Raw genomic sequence first — 18,113 nt, 5'->3', positions numbered from 1 at the left:
CCGCAGCCAATAGGATAGCATTGAGGAGGGGCGAGGGGAAGGGTAACCAGGGGGGCAGGCCACCAGGGGTTTAGGGCAGAGGGAGAGACCATGTGATGGGAGAAAGGAATAACAATTCGTGCAATATAAGGACTACTCAGTGCAAATTTCAAATCACCCATTGCAAAACCACAACTAAAGAAACTACTTAGTTCAATACAACAAAGCATGAAACAATAAATGGAGCACTAGTCCAGAAACCAGCATGATCCATGTGGGAAGTTGGGCCCATACACCCATACACCCATGAGCCATGACACAGCTAGCCATGGGTCCTATTGGCATTCCAGTCTGTGAATTCAGACAGTGCTGGGAGTGATGGCTGCAGCATTCTGGCTTTCCCCAGACAATTGTCTCTGCCAGCCAGTTGTGCCAATGCAGTAGAATCCTTGCTGTGCCACCTTTCTGCTGACTTTGAAGTGAATAGTGACCCTAGGAGACCTCATGGAAGAGTCCCTGCGTGACTGCCGAGGTTTTGCAATCGTAGCTGGAACCCTTGCTGTGGGAAAAGCTCATCTTGTACCTCTCTTCTTGCATAACTTTCAAGGGTAGGCTGCAGTCTGTTGTGTTTTTTTCTTCCTCTATCTTGCCTGTGCTGTTCATAGCAATGTGCAGAACACCCATTTGCTTTCTTGCTGGTGGTCTCAGTGGAAAGGCACTGGCCAAACCAACAGCCAGGGCTGCAATAGCACTTTGATCAGAGGGCATCTGGGCATGGCTGCAGGGAGCTTGTTTGGCTGCAGCCAGCATTTCTGTTGTCTGGGCTCTGGGGGAATTCAGTGCCTGCATTAGTATCCTCCTGCACAGTAAGGCAGCTGCCTTTTTATTTAACTCACGCTTGTTAAACAGCACTGAACTGTTTAACTTCTGCTTGCATTTTTTTGTGCCTTAGTGCAACCTGCTTGCATTTCTGAGACTCTGCTCAAGGTAAGTAAAAAGCACTGGTTTTAAACTGATTGCTACGTAAGCAAATCAAAGAACCACAGTTAGCAGTGGAGTTGGGCTCCTCTGTCAAGCACAACTGGTTCAGTACTCTCTGAACCCTGTGGAGCAGCATGAAGCTCATCAGTCTTGCTGAAAATTGAGATTAGGGTGGAAATAGAGCTTAGTGGCCTTCAGAATCCATTTTTGCATATTTGGACTTGACTTAAGGTGTTGAAGGCACGGCTTGGTGTCCTTCTTGCTCAGGCTGTGGCAGAGGGGGCAGCAGGGCCAGGTTCCAGTGTGGCATCTGCCTCTGGGAGAGTTCTGTGAGCCAAGTTCAGTGCTGCTCACAGTGAGCTATGAAAGGTGGGGCAAGCAGTGATGGGGACTTCTGGCTGTTGTAACAAGTGGTGCCTTTCTCAACACATGTGTGCTGAGTTGGGAATGCCAGCCAGGAGCAGGTCACCAGCAGCAGCTGCAAAGCCCCAAGATGGCATCTCAGCTGCCAGCACAGAGCAGGTCATACAAACCTAAAGGTCAGCTCTGGAACAGCACCAAGAAGACTCTGGCTCTCCACCACTGCCCTTGGGAAGGTGTCTGTTCCCACCAGTGGCATCCAAGAGAGGAGAGACACAGAGCTGGTTGGGCTCCCTGATCCTCACAGCCCTGGGTGAGCAGGCAATGGCAGCAGAGGAGAAATGTGGGCGGGGCAGGCACTACTGGCTGCTTGCAGAGGTTGGGGGCTGGAGGGGATGGGGTAGAGCAAACCTGGTGATTTCCTGAGAAAGCAGTGCCCTGGTCTTTCATTCAGCTCTGCCACAGAAGGAGGGATGCTGCATAATAAAGAACACACTTCAGGGTTGTTAAAGTGATCTTTAAAGCAGGAAACCTCAGAAGCTCAAGCTTAAAATGGCTCTTGCAAGACTCGTGAATGGTCATGTTAAGTAATTTGAAGCAGGAACATGCAAGGTTGGACCACTTATATCTAATTGACCTTTTTTGAGTCATTCAAAAATACAAAGTGCCGAACACACAGCTCTGAGGAAGGAGGAGCTCCTTTAGGTTGCAGAGAAGCAATGACACTGATTAATGCCTGAATGCAAAGCGCTGGCTCTGTAGCTCAGCTGATACAAAACACTCCACATTGATCGGTATCCAGCATTTAAGGAATTTACTGTTCTTGGGTTGTCAACACATGAGACTGGAGAGAAAAAATGGAGCGTGCTGGTCTTTCTAAAAGGCAGCAGGTGCTGGAGGCTGTCCCATCATGCCCTTTTCACATCTACTGGTTTTGATCAAATCACTGACAGAGATGGTCCTGAATCATGTCCTACCTTTTTGATTCTACCTTGCTTACACCTATTTTCCAAGTGTCTTTTTTTTTTCTTACAAAGTAATTGGGACAAGGCTTTTGTTATCCACTGCAGTGGCATGACTCATGCGTGTGGCTGGCCTTCATCATAGAGAGCATCTGCTTAAAGCCAAGTGCCATCAAAAGAAGACTTGAAGAGTAAAGCTGCTGGATATGGACTACAAGTGGATTACAAAAATGCAGGCCACAGGGATTCTGTTTTGAAACAGTCTTCTGGATCTGGCGGCTGTAACATAGCTTCCATCAGAAATGTTATTAAATTAATTAAATGAATCTGATACTTAACACTGAAGTGAATCTTTTGTTGCTTGTTGCTACGTTGTGTTGGCAGAGAATTTATGCCAGCCTTTCAATAGAAGCTGAAAATTTGCAGAGCAAGTGATCTTAGCAAAAAGCGATCGGAAAACTTTTAAAATCTTTTTAAAAGAAGCTCTGTACATGTTAAAATATTTGGTAAGGGATATAATTCTGATTTACCATTACTTTTTGTAACACCTATATCTGAGTTGGTGGATGAGTATATATATTTATATATATGTATATATATATGTTCGTTTCCCACCCTCAAACAAGATGTAAAGAATTCAAGAAATGTGATGTCAACATAGCATATGCTTTGAAAGCAATGCTTTATTAAGTATTGTTGAAAAGTTAGTTGCTGGGAGCTGTACTGAGGAAAGGTTTTCTCAACTGAGTGCCAAGGAAAGGTTTTCTCAATCTCCTGTAAGCTGAAGGAGATGATGGGTTGAAGAAAACTCCATGGCGAATTTGCCTTGCCCAGAGCTGAATGAACATCTTGCAAACAGATCATCTGCTACTGTGAACCCAGCAGCAGGCTCAGTGTGAAACTTTAATCCTGTTCCAGAGGATAGACACAGGGACAGGCTCATTTGGTTTGAAAAGAAGGCGTGGGTGAGGGGAAGGAGATTGGGGGCAGGACTAAAAAAAATTGAGGCTGGCATACTTTTGTACAAGGAGATAAAATAGGATGAGATTTGCTTCTGAAAATGTGTTTCTTATTCATAGGTTTGGGGAGTGGAGGATGGGGCTTTTCTTTGTGGGCTTGTTTTGCTTTTTTTAAATTAGGATGTATTACAAATACATGTCTGTTTAGTCCCAAAAAGGAATTAGAGGAGCCTATGAAGGTTGTGTAACTATTTCCATATTATTTGCCTGGTTTGGGAAGCTTAACCCTTCTTTTAACTCAAGTGTCCTTGTGTAAGCCTTGATTTCTTCTGGAAAATGGACTGGTTCTTGTGATAATGCTGGTAAAAAAGTTGTTCTCTCTTCTTGATCACCAAGATGGGGAATCTTCAGTACCTGTGATGGGAAAGAGTCACACTACTCTTCTACCTTTTAATCATTGCCTTGGCTTCCACAGTAAGTGAGAGTAGCCTGCCAGCATGTTAAGTTCTTGGTTTGATGGTATGCAAAACCCCTTAGAAAGCCACACTGGGAGCATGATTAGTAAATTTTGTCTCTTGTTCTGTCATTAAGATTTGAAAACACATAGCCCAGGACTTGTTCAGCTGTGAACTCGCTGCCCCTATAGAGAAGGATGTATATAGGAGAATATTGTGACATGGGTGTGTCTCTCTCTATGCCCCTGCCAGGCAATGGGTGCAATCCCATAACTGCACTCACAGATGTGGCTGTGGGAAACCCTTTGACTGCTTGAGCTTTTCTGCTTCCTGTTTGCCGTCAGCAGTCCTGTACCTTTCATGACTCCTGACCATCATCGCTTTGAGAGGGAGGAAAACTTACACATTCATAGGTGAGGCTGGTGAAGAAGTGGTTACTCTACCCTAAGATTCTTGTTGGTTCAAGTACTTCAGCTTGGGAATCAAAGGCCAGGCCCATTTCCCTGTAGGAGTTTGATCCCTGTTTACATTTAAACTTCACATTTCTGTACCACACTGATGGGGAAAGCTGGTGCACCAGCAAGTTTGTTTATGCTGCAGTTGCAGGCAACCAGTGCCTTGTGATACTGTGTAAGAACAGCACCTGCCTGGAGCAAGCTGGCTGAATAAAACAACCAGCACAGCCCTTTTGAAACTGATAAGGAGAAGGGCTGATGTTGTTTGGAGGAAATGGTTATTCAGATTGAATCTGGGTCATTAGGCAATGAAGATGGAAAGTGGAGAGCTGGGAATGCTGCTTGCCATGCATAAGCACAGAAGAAATATCACTGACATCAGTTAGACTAACAAGAGGGCTGGAGTTTCTGCTAAAAGGACTGTGTTTCAGGCATGAAGCTGTTGTTAAGCAGAAAGGTTTTGGAGATTTGCAGATGTCCACTGTAAGGACTGTGTGGCTGTAATTAGCAGTCACATGGCAAAAGCAGAAAACATTCATTGACTGGGATGGGAAACACCTCGAGGCAAATAATTCTCAGATCTTCCTTTGAAAGCTGTGGAGACCGAGCTAGTCTGGCTAATCATCCCCTCTAGCCCTGGCTGGAGACAGAAACCAAAAAGGTTTTTTTGCTCTTTCTCTGTCACATACCTTCTGGGACACCAAGGGATGAGCTTGGTCTCAAACATGGAAAATATCTCTTAAGGAGTCACTTCTCCCTTACTGATCACCTAGAAACTGGTCTGTTCTTTCCCTTCTCAGGAAGAGGTCTATGTGCCAGTTGCCATCACAAGTTCACAAGTTAGCAAATTAAGTTCCTTCAGGTTTGGGCAGGCAGGAGAAATTTTAATTGAGACTCTTCATGCCCATAAGTCTGCAACCCTGTGGGCAGTCCAATGCCTGGAAAAAGATTATCAGCATGTTGCAAAGGATGCTCAGCATGCTCAGCCCTTACAGTGAATTTTTCCATTTAAGCTGAATGACAGAAGTAACAACCCCATTTCAGTGTCAGTGGAGATCAAGCTGGAGGTACCACTATTATGTGACTCTGCAGGCATTGCCCTGGATCTTGCCTGCCAGCCTTTGAACAACCCAGTCTACTGGTACAGGAAGCTTCAGCAGTTGGTAGAGAACATCCCCATAGCTGCAGTGTAAGAAGCACAATAAATTTTAGCAGGCAGAAACAAACAGCCTCCAAGTTCTCTTCTCCATTTTGCTGTCGGCTGACTCCCTGCCAAAGCCTGAGATCTGCAAATCACTCCCATAATGGCCACTCAGAAAACATAGTTGAACTTTCTTTTAAGCATTGTGTTCCTTTTGGGTGAAGTTAATTGTTTTCCCTCATTTGGTGTCTCCAGTTATGGTCAAAGAATTATGATGTAGGATAGACACAGAAGCTAAAAATTTCAGCAAGGCAGCTTTTATTTCTTTATTATAGTTCTCTGTTCATATTGTCTTCAGCATGGGTTCTCCTTGGTCTTATTATTGATGATGAATAAGAACAGACTGTGCAGAGATTAACACAGATGGTTGTAGCCTCAAGACTTGATGAGCTGTTACCAAAGAAAATAAATCTCTACTTTGAAGGAGAGCCTTACACAACAGAATTTCATGTGGTTCAGCTGTATTCAAAGGGGAATATTAAAATTGCTGAGCAAAAAATTGAATGGCTGCTGTTGTGAATAGCCGTCTGTATGGGTAAGTTGCTTACCACAGTCTCTCAGATGGAAAAAACTCAACTATAGTGTTTTCTTTTGGGTTAAAACAAACAAACAAACCCATAAAACAAACGCTCTGTGATTCAGAAATGTTTGGAGAGAAGCAGTGTAGCTCACCAGAGCAAATGCTGAATTGCAAAGGCAGCGCCACTGAAAATTTTGACAGAGGAACCCTTAACCTCCTGCTACAGAAATAAGCGCAAAAGCTGTAGGATAACTTCCCCTTTCCTTTCAAAATCCCTCTTACATTTTTACTCTTCTTGTCTCTGAAAACGTGACACAAAGGCACCATTCTGGTTCAAACCCCTCTTTGAAACTGTAGAAAGTCAGTTTTAAAGGAGTATCTGCAGTGGAAAACAGCTGAGATGGCTGTGTAACCTTTTGCTGCCAGCATCTGGGGCTCCACCAGATCGTGGGAGGGTTTTTTAGACTAAAGGTAACTTGGGTCTACCACATGTTCTGCTAATAAGCCAAATCTTTTAAACTGATGCAAATCAAATCTTCTATGTCAATCATGTTCCTGTCGTCCCTTTGTATGGGCTTCAGGCTAGATACAGCTCCTGTAAACAGATGGCTGTGCTGATGGGAATGTCTTAGGCTGTGGCTTCAGCTAGGAGGAGGAAAAGAATGGAATATTATGTTGCACCACCTCCCAGTCCTTGCACTAATTTCATCCAAAAGTAAAGACTGGAAAGGTTTTGCAAGCGTTTGTGTTTCTTAGGGAAAGGAGAGAATGGAACATGCTCTTAACTGTGTTGGTCTGTCTGGGAGACTTCATGAACTCACTTCATGACAAATTCTTTCACGGGCTGGAGATTTGGCTGTCTTGCCTTAATAGGAAGGTACCAAGTTGTCCAAAATATTTTTGACCACTCCAAAAATATGTTCCTGCTATAGAATTCTATCATCATTTTCCATGTAACAGTTTAAAAACAAACAATAAAGCAAGACCATGGCATGAGATTTCTGCTAGAGGATTCTTTAAGGTTTTGTTTTCTTGGGGAGGGTGTGGGGGGGGTGGTCGTAAAATGAATTAAGTTTCCATTTCATCATAGTGGTTTCATTTCCCCCTGTATTCTATGGTAGTTTTATATAAGTAGCCATAATTACAGTGATACTTTTACTTTATTGCTACACTGTTAACTGCAAAAAAAGAAAAAACATCATATGAGGACAGTATTGTTATTATGTCAATCAGTGGGTTTTAAAGCTGCAATTCTGCTTGGTTTTACAGCTTTTAATTTAATTTTCCCCTAGGAATCCCATTGCTAGGCTCTAAGCTTGGTTGGGATTTGAAAAGTCTCTTCACTGATTCATTGTCTTCTGCTTCATGGACAGCAGCAATCCATGTGCAGATTGTTTTCCATGTACCTTGAGGGGCTTCCCCAATGTCTCATCAGGTTTTTATTAAAGGTGACTTCTCTAAGCCCTTTATTCGAATGAAACTGCAGAATTACTTCTTCAAGATTCCTATCACTTTCTCAAATCAGATGGGTGTCATCAGATATGTCTCACATCTTTGAGAGGTGAATAACTTGGATGGTTAGCAAATAACATCGCAGTGAAAGGGGTTCTGTCCTGTGTGTTCAATTTTGCAAAATGTTTGAACTTCCTGCTGGTGAAGAATATTTTAATTCCATAGCCCTGTGGTCTTGCAGACGTCTTGTGACCCAAGGATCTGCTTTGGGTCAAAGACTGCCATTTCTTTAATATCTGCCTGTAATTATTGTGCTGTCTCCATCAATTAAATTCTCCAGATATTTTTCTTCCTGGTCTCCTGCAGCTTTAATCTGAAACTTTCCATTTTCCTGTCCGTGGACACCATCACAGCCTGAACAGGGTCCAATTTTCCATTAATGGACACAGCAGGCTTTTAAAATAAATCAGACGAAGGGTGGAGTCTGCAGCTCCAGATGCACCATGTGAAAGAGTAAGCCAGACCCAACTCCCAGCACTGCATCAGCTTCTTTCTGTTTATCTTTGTGCTTATTGAAATAATAAAAGGTGAACAAAAAAAAAAAAAAAAAAAAGGTGGGTGAGGGGAAAGGAAAGTCAGATGCCTGAACAGCAGCAAAGAGAAAAGCACATAACATGGAATAAAAGAGGAAATGGGGTCTAGTTCTTTATCCATCTGCACAATACATAATTTAAACTGTCATCTGAAGTGCTCCTTAGAAAGTACATCTGAATGCAATGCCTCCTATGTTCCACTGACTGGTGGAGGTCTGACTTGGCATGATATTTCTCAGGTTTGAGGAGATGCAAGATTATGTACTTGACCAAAAAAAGGAAAAGTAATTTTTTTTTTAATTTGGGTTGTTGTCTTCATTTATGTCCATTCTTGCAGAGTCTTGTATTTAGAAAATATGAATGAACCTTTTGGGCTGTCATGGCAGATGAGCACTTTGCAGTTCTGGTGCTTGTTTTCTGTGAGTTGTCATCTTGGCCCATGGGAATAGCCCAGATGTTGGTACCACAGTCTCTGCTGCTCATGGGAGGATGTTGCTGTGGAGGAAGGCATTAAATATCGAGCTTTCAAAAACATGCTGTGCTTTTGGAAGATCTGCATGTAAATGATGTAAATGCCTTGGGGTTGCTTATTAAGCTGGAGTTGGTCTAGCTTTGACTAGAAAAAATGTTCACAACTAGAAGAGACTGACATAGTTGCAACCTACTGATGTTTGGAGATGTGTTGGATTTAGTTCACCCCAAAAGTGGAAGTCTGTGCTTTGATGATTTCCTGAAATGCTTGTGTTCCCCAGGGCAGTCATGCCTGGCTGTGCTGTGGAAGGTCAGAGCTCAGACTAAGCCCTCTTCCAATAGCCCACTTCAGACCTTGGAGGCAGAAGGAAGGTTGCTATCAGTTGCACTTCAATAATGCTGTTGATTCAGCAACCTCTTAGTCCTCTCACAGCTGCTGGGAGAAGAGAGGCCCACTTCTTAAGATGAGATGAAGGTGAAGATGATGATGATGATGCTGACTATATTGACAATGATGATGACTGGGTAGTCACTGCATCAGTTCTCCCTCCTTCTCCCTTTTCCTCTAGGGATGTTACCATGGACAATTGTCTAATGATCGCTTCCTTCCCTTCTTGTCAGTGCTGTGGGTTCCTTTGCAAGGGAAACTGAATGGGTGTGGGTGGATCCACAGGGCTTATCCCAGCAGGTAACTAAGAAGCAGCCAATGTATCCAGGTGGGAATCAGGCCTGCACTGAGGACAGAGCTGCATCTTTCCCAATTAAAAAGGACTGCATGAGGCACTTTAATTGACAGGTGTTAATTGCTTCACAGGCTGTGAAGCTCTGAGCTGTGAGCTCTCACTCACAGATGCAGAGCAACATGAAGGAGGTGTCTGGGGCTCGGGCTTCTGGTTACAGATGTGCTGGCAAGTGGCAAGGGACTGGGGGAACAGTGTGGTCTAGACCATTAATCCAAATCAAATGGTAGCAATTCAGTCTTTTTTGACTCTGTGGGAGCAGTTTAGAAATAAAAGTGTCTTACGTGTCTTTTTAAAACTTCACAGCTACTGTTTCTTCAATAGTTTTTTCTCTTTTTTAACAGAACTCCCACCCCAATATTCAGCCTTCTTTGGTTGTCAACAAAAAATACCACTAGAAACCACAGCCTCCTGTTGTTTTCTGCATATTTATAATTCTGCAAACCATTCCTCCTTCCCTCACGCAGCCTGTCAGACCCTTCAGCTCTGCAATTCTTCTGAATCTATTCCTGGCATGTTGTCTCCCCTCCCCATCCAGCGTGGCTGTTTAGTTAACAGCATGTTCAGTTGTGAAGGGCTGGGGGAGGCTGTCACGAGTGTGCTGCATCCCCAGCCAGTGACTGCCATGAGCATTCCTTGCAAGAAGGGAGCAAACCAGCATGAAAGTCTTGTGCTTACTGTTTGGTGAGCTTGCTCTTTTCTTAGCACTCTATAAATATGTTGAGATTTGGCATCTTACCTCCTTTTTATTTTAATTTGGATGTATGTGATGACTGGAGAAGTGTGAGATGAGGAGAAAGAGCTGAGACCTGTGCACTCCCAGAGAATCCTGATACACAAACAGATGGGAAGAAATCTGGGGACCAGAACAGGGTTGGTTCTTTTAGTCTTCTGGTGTGGGAGTTTAAAAGCTGGTGCCATGCCTGTAATTTTTGTGCTGTGAAACACTGCCACTGTCCTTTGTAAAAACCCAGCACAGTTCAGCCCTGTGGGCAACATAAATGGTACACCAACAGGAGAAGAACAGCTGGCTTAAGATAGTCTAGATGTCTCCAAACCCTTCCTTGCTGGAAGGCTTCAGCCTAAAGAAAAGTTTAGCTAAAGCTCTGAGAGAAAATCCCAGTATTCCTCTCCTAAGTCAATGAACAGAATCCATTCCTGGTAAACCAGTCTTTGTTTTTGAACACAGGTGATTTAGTACTGGTTTGTAAATTAACCCTTCTGTCTCTTCATCCTTTTGCTCTCCCAGTTAACTCTCAAGAGTAAAAATCCTCCAGGAAGCAATGGAGTAGAGGGGAAAGTTGCCCTTTGGGTGAAAGAAGGGCTAGAAGGGTATAAAGGCTTGCTCATGGATGCTGCTGCATTGAAAATGAGGGAAGTTTAGGTCTTGTGTCAGTGTTTCTGAAAACCTGACTTGCACAGCTTCTTCCCCGGTGGTTGTACCCACCGATGTTAACCAAGACTACACTTCACTACACTTGGAGGCCCCTGGGAGAGGATTGGCTTTCCTGCCTCTACTTTCTCCTTTTTGTGTCTTGCTTAACTAAATTCCAGAATATTATTAAGGATTGGTGTTAAAGAGCACCACACACCAGAGTTCACTTAGGGGAGAGATTTCAGTTTCAAGTTAGATGAAAAACTAACATGAATTCAAAAAGGTACAAATTGGTCACCAGTGAAATCTGACTGCAAACTGGAAAATTTCTTCAGGTTTGAGGAATTAAGCCCTGGAGCATCTTGTCTAAACAGAGGCAAGGGCCTAGCTGGCTTAAGATGTTTAGCAAGGTTATGGAAAGGAGTGTATGGCAGGATAGATGTGTGTGTAGGAAGGGAAATTTATGATAGCAGCCAATATTTAGGTCTTGTTAAGGGCAGGATGTGTTTGCTGCTCAACTCAGCAGCAAATTCTTGGTTTACCCCTGCCTTGCTTTGAAGGTTTGCAGGCCACTTTCCAGGATCATGGTTCCGGCTCTTTCCCAGCACCATGTTACAAGCACAGCTTCTCTCTCTCTGGTGGTCCTGGTATTTGCTGCTGGGTCTGGGCACAGTGTATGTTTGTTGTTTTTTTTCAGGGACTGAAGAGCTCTCCTCTGAGCTCATCTGGACCACCAGGTTCCAGGCTGAGGTGGGGACCTCTGCCTGTTACTGGTTCTCATGACTTTGATGCGAAGTTTAGGATTGATGCATCAGTTTAGGATTTTGCAAAGGCCTTTTTTGCTTTGCACACAACATTCTGTGAAAGGATGCACCTGATGCTTTTTTCCCTCTTTTTTTCCTCCCTCTTCAGTACAGAGTTTACAGTGGCAGATGAACAAATTAACTTCAAATCTGCTTCCCACACTCTCCTCCCTTCCCAAAGGTGCAACTTGGGACAGATTTCAGTCTCAGCTAGTGATGTTGGCATTGTTACTCTGATTGCTCAGTCTCTCACCTCGCTCAACTACTTTTACCTTGTTTGTGTATTTTTACATGTTTATTGTGGGGCCTGGTGCCAAAATCCTTTAGCATCGTGGGAAGGTGCAATCATCTCTTAGCAAATTACTCCTCACTGCTTCCACACAAGTCTCATGCTCTGTATTTTAGGAGGCTGGAGCAATTAGCTGAAGTTGTGTCATTTAGATATGTTACAAACTATCCCAAATAAGCCACTGCAAGTTAATAAGTAGTTTAGGAAAAAAACTGCCAAGTATTTTTCTGTCTGTTTGCATGTTCTGGTCTGTGTAAATCATGGTAATGTTGGTATTGTCACAAATATGATTTAAAGTTGGGTCTCTGGAGCGATGGGTAAAGGCAGGGAGGCAAAACTTTCCCATAATGTTATTAACAGGGAATGAAACTACAAGTAAATGGGTGTGTACCTAGACAGGCATTGGATTTGGGGGGTGTCACAGGTGTCAAAACAGAGCTTGAATGGAAGCACGTGGTGGGCAATTGGGTGTGCAACACGTGAATGTCCAAACCACAACTTTCAGCCTCCAAAGAGGAAGCAGCTGCTTGTGAACCACATCTGGCACATGGGCTGGTTGTAAGTTTTACCACCACCTGGACTAACCCAAAGTAGCATATTCCAAAGCCTCCTGTGAACAAGGGGTCATGAGATACGAACAGTGCCGGAGAGCCTGCCTGTGCCTCATCCTCAGGCATGCCGACAGCTGGGAATCAGAGACCCTGCTTCTGGCAGTTCCGGGTGCTGCCAAAAAAGAAGGGCTTAAAATCCCAACAAACCCAAAACAGTGGTCTGGGAAGAAAGTTATGATCTTGAATGGAGGGAAAAATGTTTGAAGTGAGGGCTCTGCAGGGAGCTGAACACCAGGAGATGGCCAGGATCCTTTGGCAAGCTTATTAATAAGTAGCTGTGTGTCCCAGGGGGAGACAAAACCAAACCCCTTTTCACATACAGATGAGAGACAGAATAATTTTACATATTGTCATTGGTGAAAAACAGTCTGTGTTTTTCAATTTTTTTTAAAACTTTTATTCTTTTTTTTTTTTAGAAAAGGAATAACTCTGCATGGTAGAGTGTACGGTATATAATTTCAAAACAGAAGAAGTTATATGGAATGGATTATTTTCCCAAACTATTTAAAGTTGAACCTAAAATCATTTGTAAATCAACACTCATTGCCATGTAAGACAAAGGAAAACAATCAACATGTTTTCTGTTTGGTACAGATTTTCTCTACCTCTTCAGCCTGAATTTTCCCAGGGCTGGGCAGAAAAGGGGGGCAAATCCTGCCCATTGTCCTAATCATAATTGTACTGACCAAGCTTTGTGCTCTGAGATCTAGCAACATATGGCTTTATATACGTTCCTAAGTGAACAGTGCAACATCCCCACCACCTTGTTTATTCCACATTCAGACTGTAACTGAACATCACTTGAAACCCTTTTCTGCCCCCAAAGCAACAGTGATAACAATGAGAAGCAGAAAGTCTCCAGCAATCAGATTTCATCCAGAAATCTGTGTAAACTGTAGATCAGGGTTGGGTAGCAGCACAGAAGGCAAGAGATGTGACAGCTTGATTCAACAGCATCTCTAAAGACTACTATGACTGTCATTCTTTAGTCTGCATCTTGCAATCACAGTTTGCTTTTTCCCTGCAATGCTATAAAGCAATATAAGAGAACAATCAGACTCAAAAGCAAAAGGTAGAAGCCTTGGTGGAAAGGTAAAGCTTCTGCTTAGCCTTGAGTGGTCGCTATTAGAAACAGATGTCCACAATCAGAAACATATCTTGAATGTATATACACAGTTTGGGTGGAAAGGGATATGGCCAAGGGTGAAAGCCCTCCTAGCTGACCCACAGACTGTTTTGGATCATAGGTCCACACTACACCCACTGCCTTTTTGGTCTGAATAAACCAGCAAGGCTGCCACAGGCTCCAGGTGTGCTCCAGGCTCTTCTCTCCACTGCTCCTTGGCTGTGTGGGGGCCAGGGGAAGGAGGAGAGGGAGGAGGAGGAGGAGGAGGAAGAGGAGATTGCCCCCTCTCCCCTCACTTTGCAGCTGGCTGAGTGACACATGGGTTGCAGCAACATGGGATGTTATACTGGTAAGCTTTAAGTGCACACTTTTCTCTTTACCCCCTCCTCCCCAATCCTGTTGGAATGCATCTATATCAGTAATCAGGTAAGTATTACTAATAACTGTAAGCTAGCACGGTCACCTTCCCCTTTAGAATGGGGGAGAGCAACAGCATCAACCAAATTCCCATTTGTCCTGACGTGTAACCTTTCTAGATCCTGTAGAGCAATTGTATGCAGGCTTTTTTCATACTAGAATTTAAAGGAGTCAAAGCTGGTAAAGAAACTGGATGTTTCCTGGCTTAACTGAAGGAAATAATAAAACTGATTAAAGTAAGAGTGAAAGAAAGTAAGCATTAGTGTGTTCGCATCCTCTGATATGTCCCACTTCTCGATGTTCTGCTCCCAAGCCCTTTTCATACTCTGAGCAAGCATTCCCAAACTTAGAGAGGTAAGGCTTCAGCTGAAATCTCACAGTTGAGACTATTATTTATTTTATAATTACCACAAATGTAATAACTTGACTTTAGCAGATCCATGTGGGGCATGTTGAGGACAAGTCTTGTAAAGTGAACCAGCACAGGAGACGATTGGACAGGGGTGGAATCCCACATGATAACAGCAACTCAACAATATCCATCAGCATGGCATTAGCTTAGCGTGGATATAGCATCAGGAGCTTGGATAAAGCCTTTAAGCTTTCTGGGTGTCCAGTCAGAACCAGGGAAGCTGCAAGAAGTTTTACCATAAAACTCCAGCACTGCAGTGTCTAAAGAAACTGGATCTCAATGGGCACAGATTTTAGGTTTTGCACAGTCAATCCTAATTAAAACCCCAAACTATAATGGCTGATGCCCCTGCTGTTGGAGCCTTAAGACACCCATTAACTGCTGAGCCCTACACTTTTTTTTTAATAAAACACTGTTTTAAGATAAAGCACAATAAATGTGCTCATTACGCACTCTAACATAGAGCACAGAAATACAACACTACAGAGTGCAAGTCTAACCATCTCCACAGTGGGAAAAGTGCGAAGGTTAAAAATATGCATGTGGCTTAACACAAGATATTTTTAAAAAACATGACACGGAAATCTTATACTAATGCTTTCATCTTTACCACAAACATGACTGAAAACTTAAGGTCAATTGCTGATCCTTCTCTCGCAGTAGTAGTAGTGTAATCCTTTCAAAGGTACAATGTTGGAAAGATCAGAGAATAAAAAAACCCAAGTGTCCAAAAATGATCCCATTTACCACTTTTCCAGTAGTTACGTTTTTCAAGGAGTAAACGTGTAAGGTCACCTTGATCTTCACCATCAGTAACTGATACACTTGGAAACAGCTAAGCCAACCACCTGGACTGAGATCAGTTCGGTGTCACGCACACACACACACACACACGGATACACACACAAATACCCCACAGGAAAAAGTGCACTTTCAATTGCTGATACAAAAATAGATTGGCACATTCTTTTTGACACAGTGAAGATATCTTCTTTAAAAGCTTTTTCACTTCAAGAAGTTCTCTTGGATTTTGCAGCAGGTCTGTAGAAAAAGCGCTACAAGAATGCACTCAGTGGGCTTCCAGGGTTTGTGTGATGGAGAGAGGGGTGGTCATGGAGGCTGCCCTTCTAATTCTTGCCTACTTTTATAGCTGTAGTCCCTACAGGTAGGGTCAGTCGCCACCCAGTTTCAGCACGTGAACTATTCACCAACAGCTCAGTCTTCACCTGCTTTGAGAAAGTAACGATACATAAATTCGTCAAAGCCAAGAGTCGATGCAGTATTTCCTGTAGCCAGAAAAACTGCTTTGGGGGGGGAGAGAGAGAGTGAAGTGTTAGGAGTCTGATTTTGCATTTCCAGTAGTAACTGCGGCTTGGGAGAGCCAAGCAGAACAGTCGGGAGCCCCTTCCCCGCCGGCAGCCAGCGCTAGGAGTTCTGCACCAGGCGTCTGTAGTGCGGCATCACCTCGTGCTCGGGCAGGTGCAGAGCAAACTCCAAGGCCACCAGCACCGGGAACTCGAAGGCGATCAGCTCTCGCCTGTTCAGCCGGAACTTCTCTTCCAGTTTCTGCAACCACAGCCGAGGGGGAAAAATAGAAATGAACAACAATGGAACGAGGGTTTGCCTTTCTAGAGCTTTCCCACAAATGACATTCAAAACATGCATGCTGCTGTCATTACACTGATGGACTCACATAATTCTGGGTTTAGAAAATCAGGACTGTGTGAACTGGATTTTCGGAATCTTTACTGTGAAGGTGAACTCACAGAGCTCAGCCAGCCATGCTATTTCCAACACGTTCGTCACTTCACTCATTCCACTGTGAGCAGATACATCTTCTAACAATCACTGTGATTACCACAGCAGCAACAGGAAATTCCTAGCTTCATGCAAACATCAAAATCACTTGTGTAATGGAAGACATGCATCTTGTAATTGTCCATGAACTTCCTGCACTGCTTGAAATCACTAGTTTTCCTTTCAGCATTAGACTGGGCTACAACACCCTGTTGGAGAAACTATTTTGCCACAATTTGATCTTAATACCTCAGAGGCAGAAGGTGTCGTAAGAACAGTGAGTAATAGAAACTGCTATCCTCAGGGGGGGTGAGATGGGTTTTATAGTTTTTTTTGTGCTGTAGTGTACTAAACCTCCCCTATGCTCTGCTGTTTTCACTGGATTTGGATGCCACAAGTAGGCAACGACTTGCTCAGGGGTATTTCCCCCCTCATCCTCTTAGGATCTCCCTGGCTTGTTACTTCTCTGCCCACTGGGCCTACTGCAAAGTTCAGTGTCTCATGGACCAATGTTTCACAACAGCAAAAGAGGCCAGATCTTCCAATTCCCACTTGGCTGATGGTTTTTTTTGGCTGTTATTCAGAGGGCTTTCTAACAAACTGACTGTCAACCCAGCTCTGTGACTGTGGGAGGAGGGCATGAGTCCAGTCCTGTCCCCATCCACGATCCCATGTCTCTTCCACTGAGTGAGCTGGTTGTAGCCACATACCAAGACACCAGCCCAACTTTCTGCAGTATTAAATCAGATTGGTACCTCAGTGCTTGCAGAGGATTATGGCATAACACCCTCATGTTACCTCTTTCATGTGGAGTGGGAAGAAGACCAAACACCTTACTCTGAAAACCATCTTGAATGAGGTGTTCTGATGGGAACACCTCCTTAAGTTTTCTTGCCCAAAAGCTGAACTTCATAAATATAAATATCTATTGGACTTCATCTGAAATTAGTATCTGCATTTAATTCCCGAAGGAGAATCCTTACTGACAGTCTTGAAAACACAATTAAAAGCAAAATTAATTTCCTGAGGGCTCCCCTGTTGCCTTGTATTGACAAAATGATGGGCAGATACATCTCAAACCTCACAGTATCTGACACCAGGGCCTTCTATCCCATAAAACAAGCTTCCCATGCCTCTGCAGGGACATTGATCACTACTACTTCCACAAAAACGTGTAACAAAAAAAGATATTTAGCTGGCTGTACATCTGGAAGCCCGAAAGAGAGCATGTCCACTGACAAACAGGCTTGCACAGACCACACACTGGCACTTCATGCAGATGGAACACTGGAAACCTATGGATACGTACATCTATAAGATGCTTGACTTCATGTTTTCTGAGGTCACTGCCAATTTTGGCTGCTAAAAGAACACAAGCTCCAGCACAAAGCTTTCTATTCTGCTTGTTCAGCTTCCCCTTGAGAGCGAGCTTCTCAAAGTAGACAAAGGCCATGGCCACTGTGGGCTCTTCAAAACCGCATTCTTCTTGAGCAAGCTTGCGCATTTCTCTCTTCAAGCTGAGTAAAGAGACCAGACAAGTATGCTGTGAGATGAGCTTTAAAGCACTTCTCATTTCACCCTAAGAACCATGCTTTCAGAGATTCCTGCTTAGTCAAATGCAAGGGAAAACATAATTTACTGGGCAGATATCTTTATGCTGTTTTGGGGGCACATTTCATGGCACATTTTTACATCACCAGTCACCCTCACTGCCCCCAACAGACAGTTGTGTCAAACTATAAAAGCAACCAAAAAAGCTCAGACAGTTTAAGCAACAATACTTTATCAGAGGTCCTGCACTGCATACCATTTGTTTTGTAACAATGTTTTGATTACTGGTGCTCTGAATGCAGCTTTTGCTGCTGGTTATGGTTGGCCAAATCCAAACTGACAGTTCTGTCCATGTACTGCAGCACTGTCTGGTTACAGAGCAGTGTGGCTCAGTGTCCTTCTGGCCACCAGGGTCAAATGAAATTATCATTACTTCAGTGGAGCAATATGTCCAGCCTGCTACATCAGAAACAGAGATGGAATATTACAACTTTGCTGTGAAGCCAACTACTCTTTTTGCTTCTGGCTAAGGCACAAAAGCAGCACTTCTCTTTCCTCAGTCTCTTTTTAAGCCAATTGCCATGAGCTTAGAGACTCTGTTGGG

General features: G+C 43.6%; 1 protein-coding gene across 2 annotated transcripts in view; it reads right to left on the bottom strand.

The window, feature by feature from the left end:
* Window positions 1-12,573: 12,573 nt before the first annotated feature.
* Window positions 12,574-18,113, bottom strand: part of CABLES1 (Cdk5 and Abl enzyme substrate 1) — a 70,914-nt gene continuing 65,374 nt past the window's right edge. For both annotated transcript variants that reach the window (XM_050970760.1, XM_030227620.2), the window contains 2 exons: window positions 17,268-17,475; window positions 12,574-15,727 (listed from right to left, as the gene is read on the bottom strand). In XM_050970760.1, the coding sequence (XP_050826717.1) occupies window positions 15,587-15,727; window positions 17,268-17,475 (349 nt within the window). In that variant the 3' untranslated portion in view covers window positions 12,574-15,586. The remainder of the gene's footprint in view (window positions 15,728-17,267; window positions 17,476-18,113) is intronic.

This window comes from Serinus canaria, chromosome 2, assembly GCF_022539315.1.
Source record: "Serinus canaria isolate serCan28SL12 chromosome 2, serCan2020, whole genome shotgun sequence".
NCBI lineage: Eukaryota > Metazoa > Chordata > Aves > Passeriformes > Fringillidae > Serinus > Serinus canaria.
Note: the sequence above shows the minus strand (reverse complement) of the source record. Positions and strands in the feature narration are given on the sequence as shown.